The 23566-nt window shown below is 36.9% G+C and overlaps 1 protein-coding gene across 2 annotated transcripts in view; it reads left to right on the forward strand.

Annotated features, from left to right (window-relative positions):
• The first annotated feature begins 10006 nt into the window (after positions 1-10006).
• The window catches only part of LOC133516593 (multidrug resistance protein homolog 49-like), a 57920-nt gene continuing 44360 nt past the window's right edge, over positions 10007-23566 (forward strand). Inside the window, exon 1 of one of the 2 annotated variants that reach the window (XM_061849604.1) lies at positions 10007-10329. In XM_061849604.1, the coding sequence (XP_061705588.1) occupies positions 10304-10329 (26 nt within the window). In that variant the 5' untranslated portion in view covers positions 10007-10303. Of the gene's footprint in view, positions 10330-14287; positions 14763-23566 lie in introns of those variants that run through there. The other variant, XM_061849612.1, reaches the window with a different exon arrangement.

Here is a 23566-nt window from a genome sequence, read left to right on the forward strand (position 1 = left end):
CCCCCCTGTAACTTCTAAAATAAGAGAATGATAAACCTGAAAAAAAAAAGATGTACGAGAGGTTTGAACGAGATCTAGTAAGTAGTTTTTTTTTAATTCGTCATATAATAAAATAAATTTTTTTTTAATCAATCCCATACGTGTGGGGTATCTATGGATAGGTCTTTAAAAATGATATTTAGGTTTGTAATATCATTTTTTTCTAAACTGAATAGTTTGCGCGAGAGACACTTTCAAAGTGGTAAAATGTGGGTCCCCCCCCCCCCCAGTAACTTCTAAAATAAGAGAATGATAAACCTAAAAAAATATATATGATGACCATTACCATGCAAACTTTCACCGAAAATTGGTTTGAACGAGATCTAGTAAGTAAGATTTTTTTAATACGTCATATAATAAAATAAATTTTTTTTTTAATCAATCCCATACGTGTGGGGTATATATACCCCACACGTATCGATAGGTCTTCAAAAATGATATTGAGGTTTCTAATATCATTTTTTTCTAAACTGAATAGTTTGCGCGAGAGATACTTCCAAAGTGGTAAAATCTGTCCCCCCCCCCCCTGTAACTTCTAAAATAAGAGAATGATAAACCTGAAAAAAAAAAGATGTACGAGAGGTTTGAACGAGATCTAGTAAGTAGTTTTTTTTTAATTCGTCATATAATAAAATAAATTTTTTTTTTAATCAATCCCATACGTGTGGGGTATCTATGGATAGGTCTTTAAAAATGATATTTAGGTTTGTAATATCATTTTTTTCTAAACTGAATAGTTTGCGCGAGAGACACTTTCAAAGTGGTAAAATGTGGGTCCCCCCCCCCAGTAACTTCTAAAATAAGAGAATGATAAACCTAAAAAAATATATATGATGACCATTACCATGCAAACTTTCACCGAAAATTGGTTTGAACGAGATCTAGTAAGTAAGATTTTTTTAATACGTCATAAAAAAAAAAAAAAAATTGCATCAAACCCATACGTGTGGGGTATCTATGGATAGGTCTTCAAAAATGATATTTAGGTTTCTAATATTATTTTTTTCTAAACTGAATAGTTTTCGCGAGAGACACTTCCAAAGTGGTAAAATGTGTCCCCATCCCCCCCCCCCCCGTAACTTCTAAAATAACAGAATAAAAAAACTAAAAAAATATATATGATATACATTACCATGCAAACTTCCACCGAAAATTGGTTTGAATGAGATGGTAGATAGATAGATAGATAAATCATTTATTTGGCAGTTGCAAAAACACACAATATAAAGTTTAAATCATCATAAAGAACACAAATTATTACAGGAACAAAATAAAAATAGCACAAAAGAAAATTGAGACAACAAAATAGGCATAATTAATAAACAATAAAATAAAATTACCTACCTACATACTGTGTGCGTTGCAGCAGGACAAAGGGGTCACGGCTCAGTGATACTCTTCACTCTTTCGAGTAAAGCACTGGTTTTCTGCCGGAACCCAGGTCACAGCAGATGTATACAATGAGGGTATGTGTGTGTTACATGTTTATAATATATAAGTCGTATGTGATAATAAATAAGTCGGCAAGGGTGTGAACAGTGTGTCTGCCTGCCATCTCCACCATGTTAGATTCTGAAATCTGCGACCAAAAAGCCGTATGGAATACCAGTGGTTTGTTTATCGAGGAGAATCTTTTTAAAACTATGTTTAAATGATTTTTTGGATTTCAGCTCTCTCAAAGGCGGGGGTATATCATTCCAGCATTTGGTCGCAAGATAACGGAAACAACCGGTAAAGGCAATTGTCCTATGAGGATGTACTTCTAAAAGGTAACGTCGAGTAGATCTTGAGCCGTGTCGAGTGTGAAAAGAAGAAATTTTAATTTTCGAGTTAAGATACATGGGTGACTTGCAATTTATAACACCGAAGAGAAGACAGGCAAGGTGTAAATGTCTGCGTGATACCATATTCAAAGTCGAAGACTTGTTCAAAAACGGCGTGATATGGCTCCTTGGAGGAATTGTGTAGCAATATCGATGACACGCATTTTGAACTCGCTGTATTAGTCGACGAGTTTTCTGTTGCAGACGAGGCCCGTACACCACATCGCCGTAGTTCAACTTTGACAGTATGAGCGATTCGCATAAGGTCAAGCGAACTTTTTCGTTTAGAAGGTTTCTTACTTGATACAAAATTTTCAGTCTAAAAAAACAAGATTTGGCTAACTCTGCTACGTGTTTTTCAAACCTTAACTGGTTGTCCATTATTATACCAAGATTTCTAGCCTCTTCTACTCGTTCTATCAATGAGCCTATAATATTTAGTTGAGGGCTACCGTCTAAGATTCGAGAAATTGTAAGTAGTTTTTTTTTTAATACGTACGTCATAAATGGTACGGAACCCTTCATGGGCGAGTCCGAATCGCACTTGGCCGCTTTTATATTCATCTGTTTGATAAAATCCATGTGCACACAAGCTGTTGCTTAATAAAAGGTATTATTTACCGGGATTATTAATGTTTTACCTTCCATTATAGTATGTATGGCTGAGCGCTGCGGCCTAAGCGTTCGTCTCCCTAAAAAGGTTATGTTAATGAAAAGAATGTTTGAAACTTAACTTGACGCAAAAAGTGCTTGCTTAAAACCGACTATTGATACAATTTTTGGAAGGCCATAACTAAGGTGTATAAGAGATTCTAGCTTATTGTCTCTTAATCAGAGGTGAAAACCTTTATTCGACTGGGTTATTTCTTTTCGATTTGTTACAAAATGTAATATTATAAGTGTCCCAGGTAACCACTGGTCATTAGTTACCTAAAGTATAGATTTAGTCACTTAGCACTCGATAGATGTACGAGAATCCTCAAGATGCTAAAAAATAAACGCAGCCAGCGAAATAAATGTATTTAGCAAGAATATAGTTACGTAATTTAAATAGGCAAATAATTCATTTATTTACATAAAAATAATAACGCAGGGCAGCTTGTGGCGAGCTATTGGGAAGTAGCGACCCAAGTTCGAAGCTCGAAGGTGGGTGGTTTGGTCAGGATTTTCTGCCTCTTGCTTGCCTTAGCCGGCCGTCCAGAGTGGAATCGCGAGAACTGCGTTCTAGGTAGTGGCAGGCAGATGTGGAAAAATAAGTGGCGCGTTGGCAATATGTTAAAAGTCCAGTGACACCTTTCCATCCTCAGCCCTCATACCTATGTTGCCCTTCAGCTATCCTAGATGTCGCTTTTTGTGGGGGCCCATCTTGTGAGGACGGGTCACCGTCTGTCGGAAATAAAATTGCATACCCTTTTTAGGGTTCCGTAGCCAAATGGCAAAAAACGGAACCCTTCATGTCCGTCTGTCTGTCCGATTATGTCACCGCCACTTTTTTCCGAAACTATAAGAGCTATACTGTTCAAACTTGGTAAGTAGATGTATTCTATGAACCGCATTAGGATTTTTACACAAACATAGAAAAAAAACAATAAATTTTGGGGGTTCCCCATACTTAGAACTGAAACTCGAAAAATCTTTTTTCATCAAACCCATACATGTGAGGTATCTATGGATAGGTATTTAAAAATGATATTGAGGTTTCTAATATCATTTTTTTCTAAACTGAATAGTTTGCGCGAGAGACACTTCCAAAGTGGTAAAATGTGTCCCCCCCCGTAACTTCTAAAATAACAGAATGAAAAATCTAAAAAAAATATATGATATACATTACCATGAAAACTTCCACCGAAAATTGGTTTGAACGAGATCTAGTAAGTAGTTTTTTTAATACGTCATAAATGGTACGGAACCCTTCATGGGCGAGTCCGACTCGCACTTGGCCGCTTTTTATTATTAGGTAGGCATCCTGATTTTTATCCCATAGCCCGGGACTTAGTCCATCGCTTTCACTCAATAGCCTAGTTAATTTTAAATTCATCATCTATAGTCCCATTTCATCATCAACGTCAATATATGGGCAACCCATCATTTGAAATAGGTATGTAGGTACTTATTTACATGAAACACTTCCTGTAGTTATATTTATCTTTCTTATCAAGTCAATGCAATTAGATCGTTCTCTAGCGGATTAGTATTTACTGCCACGCTAAATCTAGTAAAGTCTTTTTTAGGATGCCGTGAACTGCCTTCAACGTGACGTGATCTTATGACGTCCAAGGTTCTAATCAATGTGGGTCATTGTATAACACGGCAATACAATAGTTAAAAGTCTGATATAAGTAAACTATGAATACAGTCTTACTCAATTTTAGTTGCTTGCTCAATTTCTTTATCGGATTAAAAACGAAATTTTATTGTACTTATTTATCTATTTTTTTTCTGGAAATATAGAGCCTCTCAGAACACAAATATGTTTGTCTTAAACCTATTTATAACAACTAAAAACGAATACAAAAATTGGGCCTCTTTAGAATGGTGCCGAATGCTGGCAGTATTTCCCTGCAGTGTTGCGAAACTAATACGTTACGCGAGGAATCTAATCAAAATATCAACATCCAGAGAGGAAAATGGGGACAGCGTTTGTATGGAGAACCGATCGTATTCACAACCGATTATCACAACTTTCTTGCAGTCAAATTGTGTCTAATGAATATAGAATAAACACTTAGCGAAGGTGATAAAAAAAAAATGTTACCCGGCCCGATTATTCTTTTTTATACCACCACGTGACAAACAAGCATACGGTCCACATGATGGTCAACGACCACCGTATTTATACCAATGTACGCCTGCAATTTTGTTAATTGGTTCGATTATGTTTGAATTACGGTTCTTTACCACTTGGATGACAGTCCTTAAGTAACTGTGCGTTTTCCCAGAATATTCCTGCCTCGCAGAGTTTATCTGTGGAATGAGTCGCCCGCGGTGTTTCCAAAACGATAGATAGATAGGTAGAATACTCTTTATTAGCACACATCAGTAAAAGATACAGCTTAAAGAAAACAATTGATTAGTGATAGAGGCAGACAACAGGCGGTCTTATCGCTAAAGAGCGATCTCTTCCAAACAACCTTTGGGTAGCGGAAACAAAAACAATTAAGGCGAACAATTTTGGCGTAGGCACTAGTTTTTACGAAAGCGACTGCCATCAGACCTTCCAATCCAGAGGATAAACTAGGCCTTGTTGGGATTAGTCCGGTTTCCTCACGATGTTTTCCTTCACCGAAAAGCGACTGGTAAATATCAATGATATTTCGTACATAAGTTCCGAAAAACTCATTGGTACGAGCCGGGGTTTGAATCCGCGACCTCCGGATTGCAAGTCGCACGCTCTTACCGCTAGGCCACCAGCGCGCATTGGAATCGTCTGTAAAAAAATAACGCGCCAGCCATTTTCCGTATTTGTCATACAATTTGAATAGTTTTGCATGTTTTTAGTTTATATATTGACGAAAGTGTCATTTTCAAGCATTGAAAATGAAGAACACATAAAATTGATGCTAACAGAGGCAAGAGCCCGATAGCCTTTTACCATCAAAATTGGGTGAAAAATAATTGACGGCTTATGAAACTTTTATTCAATGGAAAATCAGTAAAAACGCCCTGTCTTTCTGGGAAAACATGTTGGTAGCCTTACTTCAATGAACTGGCGAATAAGTGCCTACAAGCCCAGCACGCTTTGGTGCAATTATTGGATATTAAAACTGTAAGCCACCATTTTGAAAATTCTACTTTTACTGTTTTGACAAAAAATATCTAATTTTAAAGTTTTCTTTTTTTCTCGCAAGTGTGTTGAAAAACGTCGTATGACACGCGTGGTCATTGGTCATTACCCACATCGGCTTTCTTATTGCGCGCTCGCTTACAGCTCGCGCGCACAATATCGCCTCGTGTGTTATGTCCAACTTAGTACACTTGTATCATAATGTACTATTTTAAACGTCGATTCGAAACCCGCGTGATCGTCATATATTCCGTCGCAAGTTTTGCACGGTGCGCCGTATTTTTTGTTCCTTTGTAATGTCTTGGCTTTACGGGCCCTCCTAACGGGTAAAATGTATGAACTTCGAAAAAAATAAATAACCTTGGTTTCAACTATGACTATGCAAAGCAGCTTGCTTCCATCTTAGGCCACTTGTATACGTCCGTTGTTTTCACCGGACAACCGACCGTATTACGCGACTACGAGCTACGTCTATTTTTGTATGTGGCTACCGACAGCTACACCGAAGAAAACAAGACATCGTCGCCTAAAACGAACAATTAAAATATTATTACTGTCCGGTGAAAAAATACATAATAAGCGGCCCTAAAAAGCAGCTTTTTTCATAATGAGTAGGTGCGTTATTGAAAAGACGAAATCTCCCATCGATTGCATGTCATCGTCTGATAAACTGCTGGCTGGCCTTCTATCTTAGAGGAATACCGCCTTGGAGAGTGTAATTTCACAATAGATAAATACATTAATAACCTTCCATCAAACAATTAGGCGACACTTAGCACTAATTTTGTTACCTAGTACAGACATAAAACGGCTCTAGAATAGCTACTATTAAGTCTTAGCCTACAGGCTGTGATGACAAGAGTGTTTAAGAGATTCAGCTGTAGTTTAATATGCAAAAATATGTAAGCGTCGTTTTGAGCAAGTGTGTTGAAAAGAATGTAGTGCATCTGTTTTGGGTGCTATACTTAATGGATGTTCAGCAGTTAGTGTTATAGCTCAAAGTGATTTGTACAACTTTAACATCTAAATGAGTAATAAGCGGCTGCAATTTGCACTTAATGGTCCGAGAGCTGGTAGACATTTTGGAGTAGGTTCTTAAGGCAAACTGAAAATTTGTCTGATACTTCTTATTATACCCTGACTCAGCATCGCAGGCCTGGCTTCAAGGTATCGGAGCTGAATCAACCCTTATATTTATATTGTTTTTTGGGCCCAAAAATGTTCTTAGTCTATAATTTTTAAGTAAAAATTAACCATCTAAATAGTCATTAAACTCATTAAAAAATAAGCTAAAACATTTGGCCAAGCCTTCTGGTTAGAAAGTAACATGCAAAGTTATTTTGTAGTGCAGTAAATTAATGGTACACGAGGATGTACAATGTGATTGTGACTATGAAGGTGGTTATATATCAGTAGATCCCAAAGTCAACTGAGCTCAGCCACTTAATAAAAACTGCTAAATTCGTGACGCACTTCTTGAGCTTCCTAAAAAGGGGCCATAAAATATCGCTCACGCTCAGATTCTATGGTAGTTTCAGAGCCCACTAAATATTCGCTGGCGACCAACCAATGGGTTGCGGCCCATAGTTTCGGAAATGCTGGTGTATATTTATGATATCGGTATGAGGGCATTTCTATTAAAAGTTGCATTTTATGTAGATTTCAGAATTTTTATATTATGTATTTTTACTCAAAATCACGAGCTCTTTCGATCCTAATACGAGAAATAAAGTGTCCCTAAATTTCATACCAATTGTATGTTTTGTTTCGGTCATACCTAGAAGGTTGCAATGCAATGCAGACGCAGGTAACCAAAGGGATCTAATAATTGTCATTTATTTTTTTCTCAGTAAAACTGGAAAAATCTCGTGGTTCGTGATTCTGAGTAGAAAAAATAAATATAAAAATTACCAATTCTAATACAAAAAAAATAGGCATTACGTACCTAGTACCTAGCTACTAGGTTAAAAAGAGGCACGAGAATTAAACAAAATTTGTCACGGAGTGAAACATAAAATTATACACCACATCAACTCGAGGAAAATTCTACCTGTAAAATATCATAGCAAAATCAAATCTAAATGAACGTAATTAAACATTTTTCATTCAAAATCGTCATTTAAAAGTCAATTCTACCAGCCAACATAAGGAAATAACTCAAAATTTGCATCAGATTAGTTTGCCCCACGTGTGGATAAAATGCAATTTTTCTCATCAGTTTATGAACAATCAAGAGGGCTTTTACAGGGCAGATATATTATTATTATAACCACACAGGCTTTATAGGCAAAATTTAAAAAAAATCCCCGGTGTCATAATTTTTATTAATGATTCTATTAGAAGCTTGGCTCTACAAGAGATCTGATAACTTTTTAATAGTGCGAGCCTTGTGGTCTCTCCTTGGCTAGAAAATGTTTTTGATGGGATAGTACTCTTACGCATATAATAAATATACACATCTTCATAATCACAACCACATTGTGTTATACATCCTAATGTACTCGTACCTTTAATTTACTGCACAACAAAAATAACTTTGTAATGCATACAATGTGTATAGTAGACAAACATAATTTTGCGTCCAAGTAATTCAATTCAATTGAATTCAATTCTTTATTCGTTCATCACAGGTACATAAATAGGTGGTAAGGTAACTAATAAGTATTCTAAGGAATAGCTATGATGTGCCTTTTGGTGTACGAAGTAACTTCTTAATATCTAACTTTATACATATACAATATTTGTATTACATTATTTACATGGGTAATGAGCTAATGAGATTGGCATATACAAACATAAATTAAAAAGTCAATTCATATAAAAAATGACAAAGGTGCAGTGCATGTTATGATATTCCATAAGTAAGTGCCCAAACGTTACTTTCTAGATCACCTGGTAAGGTTTAAGACCCGACCAAATGTTTTGGCTTTTATTAACACTATTCAGATAGTTAATTTTTACATGTAAAAACTATGGATTGCCGCGAAAAAATTTGCACGCGCCAGGCAAGATCAAAGAAAGACCCGTCCAAATGTTTAGTACTTTAGCCCCGCTACCCTGCAGCCAGATGTGCTAAGTTAGGGAAGAAGTATCAGACAAATTTTCAGCTTGCCTCGAGGACCTATCTACTCCAAAATGGCTACCACCTCTCCGTCTAACTATAAAGTTCAAACTAAACTGGAGATAAAAAGTTATTTTATAGCTCGTTGTATCGCCAACGTTATTTAACTCCATTTTATGACTTTCAGTCGAATAGAGAAGTTATGAGTCGCTATTATAGATCTTGTAGTCGCAGACAAGCATTATTATTACCTTAGTACATCTTATATCGTTATTAGATTCCTACTTACGAGCTAAGTCGATAGCGCCATGTTAAGGTTACCGATAAATCAATAAACAAAACAATTTGTATTCTCTTTTTGTATGGACGATCACGTGGTATACTTCCATCTTAATAAAAACGAATAATTTTACTCAATATCGTCCTAATGTTAGTATTACCATATTTAAAACCGGATTTTACGTATATTGTTTATTTTTTGCACATGCAGTGGGCTCATATAAAAAAACCGGCCAAGTGCGAGTCGGACTCGCGCACGAAGGGTTCCGTACTGTTACGCAAAAAAACGGCAAAAAAGTCACGCTTGTTGTATGGGAGCCCCACTAAAATATTTATTTTATTCTGTTTTTAGTATTTGTTGTTATAGCGTCACTGTTCATGAGATACAGCCTGGTGATAGACAGGCAGAAAGACGGACAGTGGGGTTTTATTAATAGGGTTCCGTTTTTACCCTATGGGTTCGAAACCTTGTCACTTTCCGTGAAAAAACAGATTTGACCATAAAAACAACACCTTATTTGACAAACTGTTGCATTAAGAGACATTCAGATGTCAGTAATAAATAACGAATTGTCAAATTACAAAGGACCTGAAAACCTAAAAAAAAATGTTTACTTGCACTATTACCATTACTTAAAATACTGATTTGGATAAATAATAAGATATTTCCATCACATTTTTACAAAGTAGTAGCTAAAATTTGCCTAGATGGTAAACGAAATACCTACTACCAGTATGTGTTTGTATGTTACGTTAAGACAAAGAGAATTTGAAATAGAGGTGGATTGTCAAAGAAAATTTTGTAGCCACACTAAATTTACTGCTTTCTTTCGACACATTATTAAAACTTTTAGAACGCCATTTGACTTTGATCCTTATTCTTTCACTGATATGTGTTAAATTTGTTAAATATCAAAAAGTGGCACCATTTTACCAGGCATCAGCTAAAGGTTGTGGCACCATCGCTCGAAACGATGCCGCCATACCTTTGGCCTTTGATCTATTAGATGGTGCCACTTTTAGATATTTAACAAATTTAACACATATCAGTGAAAAAATAATGATCAAAGTCAAATGGCGCTATAAAAGTTTAAATCATGTGTCGAAAAATGGCAGTAAATTTACTGTGGCTACAAAGTTTTCTTTGACAATCCACCTCTATTTCAAATTATCTTTGGTTAAGGCTAAACACGCATGGTACATGTGTATAAATAAAAGGACGCGCGACACTTCGCTAGTAGTATCTGCGAGCCCCCGCAGAAGACACACCGATTGCAGCTTCTCGTCGCTCGTGCTCCTTGTTTACCTACTCAAAAAATGGGTGCGGGAAAACCGGAGGAAAAGTAAGTTCTTCCGATATTCACATAGTCTTCATCAGACCTGCATTCAGATAATAATATGCTACGCGAACATACGATTTTTAACTTTATTTATTAATATTTCTTTAACACATTCACTGCCAGCGACCCGTTAGGCGGGTTTTCTATTCGTAGGTGCTTTCGCTACATACGGTTTTTCCCGTGTTATCGGCTACGCTTGTACCGCGTAGCTCACGCTGGCGCTGAATGCGTTAAAAGTGACCGTAAGGTCTAGGTACTCAGATAATTCCGAATACTTACTCGTACATAAGTAGGTACCCTTAATTCCATCATATTAGATACCCGACTAACCCGACGTACCTATTCGGAATTACACGAATACACCTTATTTAAAAATCAGAAAGTACGAGTATATTAAATAACATTTATAAAGACCCGGTTATGTATCATAGCGAATTTATTTAATTACATTTCTTTACCGACGTTTCTTCACAGGTATAAATGTAATTTAATGTCTTCAAAACGCGAAAATTTAAATCTGAAACGAAACTAACAAAGGTGAGATTTTCAAGTGAATGGACAAAACTCTAACAACAAATATAATAATATAAATACTTGATTAATATGTACTCTTTATAGAAGTCTCAACCATAGCCTTTAACTTTTCGTTTGTGTTTAAAATGGTAAGGATCCTGCTCACATATTTCAACCAGTATGTTTTAGCATTTTTATTTAAAATGTTATTTATTACCTGTATGCTTATATGACACGAATGAGATACAAATTCGCGACTTTAGTGACCCACACCACACACATGCAAAAGGGTAAATCTAATGTAATCTGGTTTGTTTTACTGATTTTAATTTTAACCCGACTAATGAAGGAGGGAGAGTTATTTTTTACATTTGTAAGTACGTATGCTCATTTTTTGAGTAGTTTAGCGTATTTTTTACATCAAATATGTCAATCTAATAACTAATTAAGTAAAAAATGCTTTTTCACGTCAGCAGCTGGAACAAGGGTAATTTGCTGCTTAAAAACAGTGAGCAAAATCGCATTTTGCTCACTGAGTGAGACAAAATAGCATTCAAGTGACCTTCATATTCTAATGTCATTTCAACGTGCGGGGCCTAATACAAGTTCGAAGTATTTGGATTTATTTATTTATTTAATCTTTATTGCACAATACATGAAGGTACAAATGGCGGACTTAATGCCCTAAGGCATTCTCTACCAGTCAACCAATTCTATTGTCTTTGTCTTTTTCACGTCATTAGCAAAAGGAAACAGACAAAAAAAGTACATACGCAATTCAACGTTATGTTGACGGTTTATAATAGGCCCCCGAAATAAGTCAGACCGCATCGTTCCAAAACACCCTACGAGTCTTCATTCATAATAATTAATTAAATAAGTTTAAAATTTAATAAAAACACCATATCTAAAAGAAATATTCCTTATGGGGCTCCTCAGGGAAGTATTCTCGGTCCAACGCTATTTTTGATTTACATCAATGATTTATTAGATATTTCCATAGGCGCCGAAGTCATCTGTTATGCAGACGACACCGCCCTCATTTTTCACGAATCTTCTTGGGAAAAATGTTTCGCAGTTAGCGAGAGGGGGGTTGCTTTAGTAACAAACTGGCATGCAAACAATTTACTTACTTTAAATATCTCAAAAACCAAATACCTCTGTTTTCACAAAACTGCAGCTTCATCTCCAAGCCACCGCCCTGAAATTAAATTAGTCATGGACCCTTCATCGAGTGACCCTGGGAATAATAATAACAATAGTGTCAATAACTGTCGCACAATAAAATACTTAGGCATCACCCTTGATGAAAAACTTAATTTTAAAGACCATATAAATTCTGTGTCTGCTAGGGTTAGAAAGTTAATATATATCATGAAACTACTGAGAAATGCTGCTGGTAAAGATATACTTAAAGTAGTTTACACAGCCATTTGCCAACCAGTCGTCGCTTATTGCATCACGATTTGGGGAGGAGCTCAAACCTTATATCCCTAGAAAGAGCTCAGCGTTTCATAATAAAAGTGATGCTTAGAAAGCCCCGGCTATTTCCTACTGTTTCTCTGTATAAAGAGTGGAAGGTTTTAACAGTTCGGCAACTTATGTTTCAAAGGGTTACGCTCATGGTACATCGTGACACCATTGCTTCACATAACTATCCGTACCTGCTAAGTAGAAGAGTGTACAAAATCCCAGTTCAGAACACCAAAACCACTTTCGCAAAACGTTTCCCCAGTCACCTCCATCCATACATATACAATGCGGTTACAAAATATTGTGACATCAAGAGTGCATCCCTGCCTGAAGCCAAGAGGAAACTTTTCAACTGGTTGAATAGGCTTAACTACCATGAAACAGAGCAAATTATGAAATGGGTTGTCTAAATCCTACTCCCTACCCAACACAGGTCTACCCAACTTAAGGTCGCTCTTACTCACAAAATCATCACATCATATTCATTTACACACACACACACACACGTACACACACACACACACACACACACACACACACACACACACACACATCATGATTTTTATTTCTGATATGGTTAATTTTTACTCAAAATTGTAAATGTAATATAGGTAGTATTAGCTGAGTATTAGTTAGTATTCTCTTTGCATGTATTTAATTCAGCACATGTTTTTCATCAATTATCCAAGATAGGATTGTATTTTAGTTTAGAGGATACCCCAAAAATGTATGTAGTAATTCTGTAGAGCGGTCACCACGATACAGGCCTAGCCTAGTGTGGGACCACTGAGCTAGTTATGTAACTTTATCTTCTTTCTTTTAATAAACGATTTTTATTTATTTTTTATATTTTACGTATTTTATTATACAATCAAAACAATGAACTTATACAAATTTACGCAATTGTTACGCAGTAAATAACTCTACTTAACTACATTTAACGATCTCTACTATAGTTGACAAATAGTAAGTATCTGCAATTCGGACCGTATCTTACAAAGTTTTTTTTTTACAAAAAATATCATTATTTTCGTATTATTTTATTGAAATTTCTTTCCTTTTGTTTTATTGCGGTAATTAAACTTAATTGTTAGAATACCTTCAGAAAACAGGAGTGAAATAGTGATTAAGACGGATTACATTTTTTCAGGTTGTATTTTTTGATGGCTGACTGACGTGAAAAATGTTGTGTACTACACGAGATCAAAGTTATTTACATCTCGTGCGCTTTGAGTCGCTTGCACGGGACTCAAAACAAGCACTCGAAGAAATATCAAACTTTGCTCTTTTGTTGTACAAATAACTATTGTCTTGTTTTGTAAATAATTCGCTACTTTAAAAGAACAATAATTACCTGTCACTGTCAGTGATGGATATTTAGATACCTTTTGCTATTAAATAGTAATATTTTAATGACAATATGTATAAACAGGTGAAAAATACAATTATTTGTCTTATCTTTTAATCGAATTGTATTTCCGAATTTATAAGAAAGTACTTCTTACTGATTTTTTTTTATTCAGTAAAGAAAACGTTTATTTGGTAAATATACTAAAAACTAAACTACAAAACTTAAAAACCTAGATCTAAAAATAAATAAAACTAGACTTAAAATAAAATAAAACTATCCCCCTGCGGCATGGTGCCGTAGATGCTAGCAGCATTTCCTCGCTGTATCGCAAGACTAATTCTTACTGATTGTAAATATATTACTTGTATGTACAGTAATATACAATCAGTAAGAAGTACAAAGGCAAACTTATTCCTTTGAGGGATATTTTCCAGTTGACCTTTGAGAGTGAATAGAGGGTGAAAAATGCAATACATACAATACAATATCTTTATTTCAGAGTACCAGGACTCCATAGATGTGTTAGTTGCATACTTAAGCCTAGGTTATAAACAATACAATTACAAAACGAAATAGTTACCCTATAGTATTTTATACAATCGTGATATAATAGAGAGCTTGATTATATCACTATTGTATACAATACTTTTTCTACGAGTCAATAAAAATAATACTTTAAACTAAAAGCATACTGTAACCCTAGTGTAAATAAATTCGATTTCGAAACGTGACGTACGCGTTTTCGTTTAGTCTCATTTTGTATGTGATTTAGAAAGAGCGCGCCAAGCGGGACGTTTTGAAAACTCAAAATCCTATACAAAATGAGACTTAACGCAAACGCGTTCGTCACGTTATGACGTCGATAAAATTTCCACTAGGGGTACAGGTAAACAAGCCAAAAGTATAAAGCTATTTAAGATAAGCGAGCAGCCGCGATACCTTCATACTCGTACGCGCCCCGGCCGCCGGGACCCGGCTGGCTGGTCAACGACACCTCGTAACTCATGAGGCCCTAGTACTTGCTCCTTGCTAAATTAAATTTTTAGACAGTTTTTTCTCGATTTTCGCCACTGTAGCCTATGGAGACTAACAAGCAATGGTAAGCGATTTTCGTAGTCTGCGTGTGCGTGCGTTTAACTTATGACATGTGCGTTTATGACTTATGAAGCAATTGTTTCTCCTATACAACCTAAAATAAATAATTAATTTGAGCTATCGTTTTGTTTCGTTCTCTTGACCGCGGCGAGCTGTGATTAGTCCATTTTATTATAGTTGACTAAACCGTTTCGAAATGAATATTATAGTTGAGTTGGGAGCCCATACGCGAAAAGTACCCAATTACAGTTTGGTATACGAGATCTTAATTCAACCATTACAGCCGACGAGTAGAAAAAATACTAAAATTACTCTTAATGTAATAAATACGCTACCCCTTTGACTGGTTGAGTCCAGAAACGGAATATAGGGCAGTCATATTTGTCCGCAATGATGTTTAGAATACCGTTGGAGCTCTGTCTGATTCGTCCCAGCAAATACACTTCCTCATTATAGCGGGAAGCCCATCGGTGTGCGCTTCAAAAACGCACCCGCGGCATTTCATCTCACGGGCATGCGCAAGCGCAGGAGGCACACGGTGTGATGTTATTTTCTCAGCCTTAAATACCATTACCTCACTTTTCGTACCGTTGTATTCAAGGCCATGGGAGTTTGCATACGATTTACTCGTACATCTGCCCAACAGCTGTTCAAGCGCGCCGACATCCGGCTCTAGCAACACCGTATCGTTGGCGTAACTAATGTTGTTGTCACTTAAACTTACGCCGCATGCATGCTGCTAAGGCCGGCTATTAGCTCGTCAATTTACAAATTGCGCAGCTTGGGAGACCAAATTCCACCCTGCCGTACCCCATACTCCAGCTTATGCTCAGCGGCAAGCTCATCGGCTCATCTCACCTTATTTGACTGATTCAAGTACCAATTTTCAAGTATTTTAATACATTCAGCCGGCATACCTGTTTCTCTCAGTTTACACCAAAGTATATAAACACGAAGTTGATTATTTTTGTTGATTTATTAGTTATTACCGTTTTGTGATTACCTATATCTAAAGATTACAACTGTACTTATGTTTAATTACAAGTAACGGTTGTTTTTTTATTTATTTATTTAAAAACTAAACAGTCATATAAAGATATCAAAAAGCGGCCAAGTGCGAGTCGGACTCGCCCATGAAGGGTTCCGTACCATTTATGACGTATTAAAAAAAAACTACTTACTAGATCTGGTTCAAACCAATTTTCGTTGGAAGTTTGCATGGTAATGCATATCATATATTTTTTTTAGATTTTTCATTCTGTTATTTTAGAAGTTACAGGGGGGGGGGGGGGACACACATTTTTTCACTTTGGAAGTGTCTCTCGCGCAAACTATTCAGTTTAGAAAAAAATGATATTAGAAACCTCAATATCATTTTTGAAGACCTATCCTTAGATACCCCACACGTATGGGTTTGATGAAAAAAAAATTTTTTTTTTAATTTTTATGACGTATTAAAAAAAAACTACTTACTAGATCTCGTTCGAACCAATTTTCGGTGGAAGTTTGCATGGCAATGTATATCATATATTTTTTTTAGATTTTTCATTCTGTTATTTTAGAAGTTACGGGGGGGGGGGGACACTTTTTACCACTTTGGCAGTGTCTCTCGCGCAAACTATTCAGTTTAGAAAAAAATGATATTAGAAACCTCAATATCATTTTTAAGGACCTATCCATAGTTACCCCACACGTATGGGTTTGATGAAAAAAGATTTTTTGAGTTTCAGTTCTAAGTATGGGGAACCCCCAAAATTTATTGTTTTTTTTTCTATTTTTGTGTAAACATTATAATGCGGTTCATAGAATACATCTACTTACCAAGTTTGAACAGTATAGCTTTTATAGTTTCGGAAAAAAGTGGCTGTGACAGAATCGGACAGACAGACGGACATGACGAATCTATAAGGGTTCCGTTTTTTGCCATTTGGCTACGGGACCCTAAAAATGCAATACAAAAAATGTACCGCAACAAGAGGAAAATACAACAAGAAAACCTGTAGGTTCATAATAATAAATTATGTTAACTAAAATAAATATAATTATAGCTAAGCTAATGCATATTTGACAACCTGTCTGGCCTAGTGGGTAGTAACCCTGCCTATGAAGCCGATGGTCTCAGGTTCAAATCCTGCTAAGGGCATTTACAAAGAGCACAGATACTTATTCCTGAGTCTTGGCTGTTTTCTATGTATTTAAGTATTTATATATTATATTATATATATCGTTGTCTAAGTATCCACAACACAAGCCTTATTGAGCTTACTGTGGCACTTTAGTCAATTATTTACGACTACGAGTCAAAACTAAGACCTAATTTCTCAATATCGGCGCATATCCACATTTGTTCCTTACAGAAATCCATTAATTCGCGGTAGAAACTTTCATTTCGGCGTGCATTAGTCTCCTGTTACATAGACAGCTTGCACATCACTATTATCGTTAATAACGTAGTATATATCGCACTTAAACATTCAGCAAAATATTAAAAACGCCTTGTCACGCGATATCAACGTCATCATCGTCACGGTTTTGGTCAGGACTTCGGGCTGGCTCAAAGAGTAGGTAGTAGGCCACTCCATGACTCTGATGCCGACCTCCTCCAGGTATCCTTAGTGATCCGGTCTGTATGCGATTGAGCGTTATCTTGCATGAGTAGGAATCATAGCCAATAAAATTATAACCCGCAAATGGGACGACATGATCAGCCAGAATTTCCTCCACGTACCGACGTGCAGTCAAACCGCCTGAATTCGGCCTGGTACCTGGACATGTGATGAACACAATGTCCGTCTTCGCTTCAAGAGAAATGCCAGCCTAGACCATGATTAACCCCCACCATAAGCAACACGTTCCTCGATGCAGCATAGTGAGAACCGCTTCCCAGGCCTTCAGTCGACGTGCGCCCGCCCGTCATTGTTTTCCTACACTCGTCGGAAAAAAGTACGGAACTCCATTGCTGAAGGGTTCATTCTTCATGGTTACGAGCGTTCCTGCTCCTCGGTGTATTGGGGTATTTGGACCATGTGCAGCTTTGTGGGCTGTCAATTTCTTCTCCTTCAGTCGTCTTCTAACTGTCCATCGACTGATATACACATTCCTGGTCTATAGGAGTTTCTGCTCAAGCTGAACAGCATTCAGTCAACGATTTCGTAGCGAGGTAACTACGATGAAACAGTCACCTCTACCAGAAGTACTGCGAGTTCTGCCAGTTCCGGGTCTTCTGGAAAATGCCTGATCATTGCAGAACCTCTGGAAGACACGTTGAACCGATGACTTCGATAGGTTCAGTTGTCGAGCCACGGCACGTTGACTAAGCCCTCCCTTCAATATGGCAATGGCTGCTTGGCTGGCTTCAGTCGGGGTAGTATTTATTTAAACTTAATTGCTATATTAATATTAACAATAAAAATAAGTGCACATGGCGGACTTAATTCCTTTAGGCATTCTCTACCAATCCACCATAAGACAAAACAGAGATTCTCGAATGTGGGTGCAGTGAGAAAAATAATTCAGAAAAGATGACAAGTATAAGCAATTTTGAATAACTATTAACAATTTTGGACATTAACAACATTATTTACAATTAACATTATTTATCCGTTATTCTTTAGTTTTTCCAGGTTCAGTCGATGAGAGTAGTGTGCAGGAAGACGTAGCAATCACGAATGATGCATAAACAATGATAATGACTGGTTTTAAACTTAATGATAAGTGGTCAGTTGGAGATGGTGGTGGTGATTTCCAGGCCCATATTTTGCACAATATGCGTCATTTGATAAGGCAGAAAATTATTTGCTTGATCGAGCTTACAGTTTTTACAGAAATTTAAAAAAGTGCTGGGGTGGTCCGATTTCTTTACACCCGAGTGTACTCCTAAAAAAATCGTGTGATACGTCATTGGTTTTGGAATGATGTATTCGAAGCGGTAATTAGCACAAAAAAAAATCAAAATGGTAGACAGAAAAAGGCTGAAAAAAGAAGACATATCCTTTTTCGCCAATATCTCAAAAAGTATTAATATTTAAAAATCAGAAGAGAATGTTATTTAAGAGGAGGAATTTTTCAATCACGAAGTCGTTACTTGCAGAACTGTATCTCAATTTTTTAAACTTTTTATTCAACGTTGAACATAACATAGGTCTCCGCGCCTGATTTTGGGTATTATGGTTGCCCGCAGATTTGCACGTTGTAACACAGAAGTAAAGTTAACGCTCTTTAGGGCATACTGTCAAACTTTTTACACGTGCAGTCTGTGGGCAACATTTACACAAAGGGCCTATAACACGCTGAGAGTTCAGTACAACAACATTCTGAGGATGCTGTTGAAACTGCCGAAGCACTGTAGTGCTTCGGGCATGTTTGCAGAGGCGCGAATAGATGACTTTTACGCCATTAGGCGTAAAAGAATAGCGTCTCTGCTGAAGCGCGTGCGTGGCAGTAGCAACAGCCTCCTGAGGACATTGTCCGAACGTGCCGATTGCCGCCTCACAAAGTACTGGGTTGAGGTGGTGATAGGCAGGGCCAAATAAACCATCTTGCCCCGTGGTCCTCTCTACACGCAGGGATGTATTGTAGTAATAAATAGTTATAAGTGTTGGTGTATATGTGTTTTTATGTAAGTACTAATATAGGAAGTAAGTTGTTTTGATTTACTAACAAAATATGGATCTGATGGTCTGAAATAAACAAATTTTATTTTTTATTTTTATTTTTATTATTAACGTGCAACTTAAAATGCAGATGTAGATGTAGTGTAGGGACGCCCGGCCGGATACAGGCAGGCTGTCGATCACGTGTCGCGTTCATTCAGCCCAATTCCCTGAGGTTGGAGCTGCAGGTTACTATCCCGGCGGCATTCCCACACTATTCTCCTCAAATCTTCTTGTTTTCCTGCAGAACAGAAGGACATCTTTAAGTTCGACATCCTTTAGTTCGTTTTCTTCCAAAATGTCTCTACCGAATATATTATATCGCGGTGCCGTATACATAATACATTCAGCTAGTAAGTGTAAGCTAGTGTCCTCCTTACCACAGTGTGGACAGGAGGCATCTCTACTGGTTTCCATTATCTTAAGATGTCTGTTAAGAGTGTTGTGACCAGTAATGATACCCGTCAGTAGTCTCAGACTGCTCTTACCTAGTTTCAGAAGATACCTGGTTCTCCTGTGATGCCTTTAATCATCATCTTCGACTGTCTGCATCCAGTCTCTTCTTCCCAATCACTCGGTGCTTCCATTTCTTTTACCTTTTCTATGACTCCCTTCGTGACATCCGCTGACATGGGTAGAGCCGGTTCCGGACCCATATATTCCGTCTCCGGCCCCATCCTCACCAACTCGTCCGATCTCTCATTTCCTGTCACTCCCTGGTGTCCTGGTACCCATGCCTGGTGTCCTGGTACCGTGAAACATCTTTGCTTGCCTATCGAGTTAGCTCCTCTCGACATTCTCTCATGAGAGAGGAGGTGACCGATATTTTCTTTAGTGCTTTCAGTGCTGCCTGGCTATCTGTATATATTACCACAGCACCCTCTTGTTGCACACTCTCTTTGACCATACGTGTACATCGCGTTATTGCACATACCTCTGCTTGGAACACGTTAGCATATCTACCCAGTGGTATTGATGCTTTCTCTCCCAGTTTAGGGATAGGGGGCTCCTGCTAGTTTCGTAGAGCTTTTCCTAGAGCCATCCGTTAAGCAGATAGTCGTTGGGTGTCTAACTTTCACCTTCCAGTTATCTCTCTCTCTCCTATGTGTACCCTGTACTTCTTGTCAAATATCGCCTGCCTTTTTATAAGGTCGTTGTTGGCCATCAGCATCTCAAGTTTTGATAGTGCCTCTCTTTGTATCAGCGCGTGTCTCTTGTCCACGCAGCTTCCTCTCCATTCCTTACATGCATTCATTCTATACCACCGTTCAGTGGCTCTTTTCTCTACCTCAATCCATAGTGGCTTCAAACCTAGCTTGAAATGCTAACTAACTTAGTTTGAAATGTAGCAACGCATGATTACCACTACTTAAAATGCAAGTACGTCATATCAGACATTTTTTAAAGTATTCATTGTTAATTTAAAAAATTTAATAAATTAAGGCATATTCGGAATACATAAGATAATTTATTGCCGTTGGAAAGATATTTTAAAGTTATTTTTTCAACAAGTTGGGCAATTGTTAATTAACAAAATTTTCTCGAATTTCCTACTTTATTGTAAACGAAATTTTTTTTTTTCAAAATAATGATTGGAAAATATTTCGCTCAGCAGAGCCCTTTATATATACATGCTAAACAAGATCCCGTTATAATGGTTTTGAAATAACTAATAGGTAGTTTGGTTATAATATTGTTTTATATTTTACAATTTTACCTTGATTTTTCATTTTTGGTTAGTATTCACCATTATCATTAATTTTATTAAAACTTTTATGTATGACGTGATCTTGTTAAGTATGGATATAAGAAGCGCTCCACGAGGCGAAATATTTTTACGCCAAATAAAAAAAAATAGATTTACAATACAGACAAGTTTGACAAAAATGGGTTAATTAATAAAGATAAATTTGTAACAGTAGTACATTCTTTGATATGTTTAAAATACACCATATTTTTTGTCCAAAATTTTAAGTGTACAATACTTTAATACAATATTTAATGTTACGTACTCGATTTTTCACGCCGCGCACGCGCCCCTTAAATGAGGCGTGGAGGATGTTCAGTGTTAAATAAAAAGTGTAAATTAATACAGTTCTGCAAGTAAAAACTTCTTAATTAAAAATTTCCTATTCTTAAATAATACTCTATTTACTTTTCTCTAATAATATTATATTCACATTAATTAAATATGATACTTCTTGAGATTTTGGCGAAAAAATAAATATAATTTTTGTCTGTGACTTTTGAATTTTTTTGTGTGCGTTGTGCCTTTGAGTACATTTTTATATACATCATTTCGAATACAATGAGGTATTATACGTATTTTTAAAAGTAGTATTTCTATTTGTCACCATTTTAAACTTGTCAATATTTGAGTAGCCAATATTGGCATTCTGAATATTTACAATTTGCTGTTCTAAATTATTTGTTTCGTTCTGCTTTACGCTTGCACCTGCAGTAACCTGTTTCTTATCTCTCTGCCACATGGGCACAAAATTTACAACAAGGTACCAGAAAGACAAAGGATAGTTAGTTAGTTAGTTAGTGCTTCTGGGCATTTTCCGCAAATCGACAACCATTGTGCCTATTTTGCGTGAAACGAGGTAGCGCTACTCTAACCACCCCAGCTCCTCCACGAAGCCTAGCATAGTTTTCAGGTTGCTAATTGCCTCTCCTAGTGTGCACGGATTCCCTAGGTATTTGTTCCTGTATACTTCTACCTGTTTGCAGTCTAGGAGAAAGACAAAGGATATAAATACATTCATAATTTATAGGATAATCATGTATTACACAAAAAGGAATGGGGAAAATACACAAAAATTGCAAAGAAGTAGAAAGATATAAAGCAACCATATAATAGAAATTAGGCAAATTAATCAGTCAGCCTTGTTTCCGTGTGCGCAATGGAACAAATTAACAATAACGTCTGCTACGGGTTCGCCACAAATTTACTTTGTGACCTTGTTTCATACTAAGCTATTTAGAATATGGTAAACAATTTTGTCTTCGGATAGGTACCGCATAAGTTTTTTATGAATAGAACATTTTAAAACTGTAACTACCATTGAGGTAGCGTTTTGATAATTTTAAATATATTTTAACGTTTTAAGTCGAAGATAGTGGTTGGAAGCCATCCCGATGTTGGCAGCACTTATAGTCACGGCGTACCGTCCCTTCGTAAGTACCATGGCACCAATTATGAGCGCTACCAAAACATACTTAATTATTATGCGGGTTGGAATATATTTTTTGTCCTATTCAACTCGTTAACTGCCAATTTCAAGAAAGTAACTGTGTGGTTTTATGAAACCACGATGCAAGTGAAACTTTTTTCGGATTGTAGGCATTTAACTGAAAACGTTCGAAAAATTTGTCGATTTAGGTATTAAACTTCGCGTTTTCAAGATATCCAGCAAAAAAAATTCAATTACTTAATAGTATAATGCCCCGAGTGCCCGGCAAAAGGGGTGCTAAAAATCCCCGGGCGGAGATTTTCCACAAAATTAATATAACGACCCATGCAAGGAAAACGGATACCGATACGCTTAATGGTTAACCTACAATGTTCGACCTTTGTTAAAGGAAGAGCGTCTCATTGAATTAGAACATGCTTTGAAAGAAGTTAAGTGGGACGTTGTAGGCTTGTCAGAAGTTCGAAGAAACGGTGAACAAACAATAGAGCGCGAAGACAAAGTATTCTACCACTTTGGTACAGCCGGCGGACTGTACGGGGTTTGGTTTTCTCGTTAAAAACAAGTGGAAGAACAACATTGTAGAATTCTTAGGCTATTCCGAAAGGGTGGCTGTTTTGAAATTAAATTTATCCCAAAATCACATTATGACTCTAATCCAGGCCTACGCACCGAAATCTTTGCGATGACGAGTTAGAAGAGTATTACGACCTCCTAAATAGAGCTTGCGTTGAAAACCGAGGAACATGGACCATGGTCCTCGGTGAGTTCAACGCCAAAGTCGGAGTAAGGAATGAATTGGATAACACCGACATAGTTGGACCACATGGCCTTGGTAGCAGAAATGATCGTGGCGCTCGGCTCATCCAATTCGCCTTTGGACAAAGCATGAGCATTAGTAATACCTTTTTACTCGAAAAACCTCAACGTCGCTGAACCTAGATCGCACCACATGGAAACGT

The sequence above is a fragment of the Cydia pomonella genome, chromosome 1, assembly GCF_033807575.1.
Source record: "Cydia pomonella isolate Wapato2018A chromosome 1, ilCydPomo1, whole genome shotgun sequence".
In the NCBI taxonomy this organism is placed as follows: domain Eukaryota; kingdom Metazoa; phylum Arthropoda; class Insecta; order Lepidoptera; family Tortricidae; genus Cydia; species Cydia pomonella.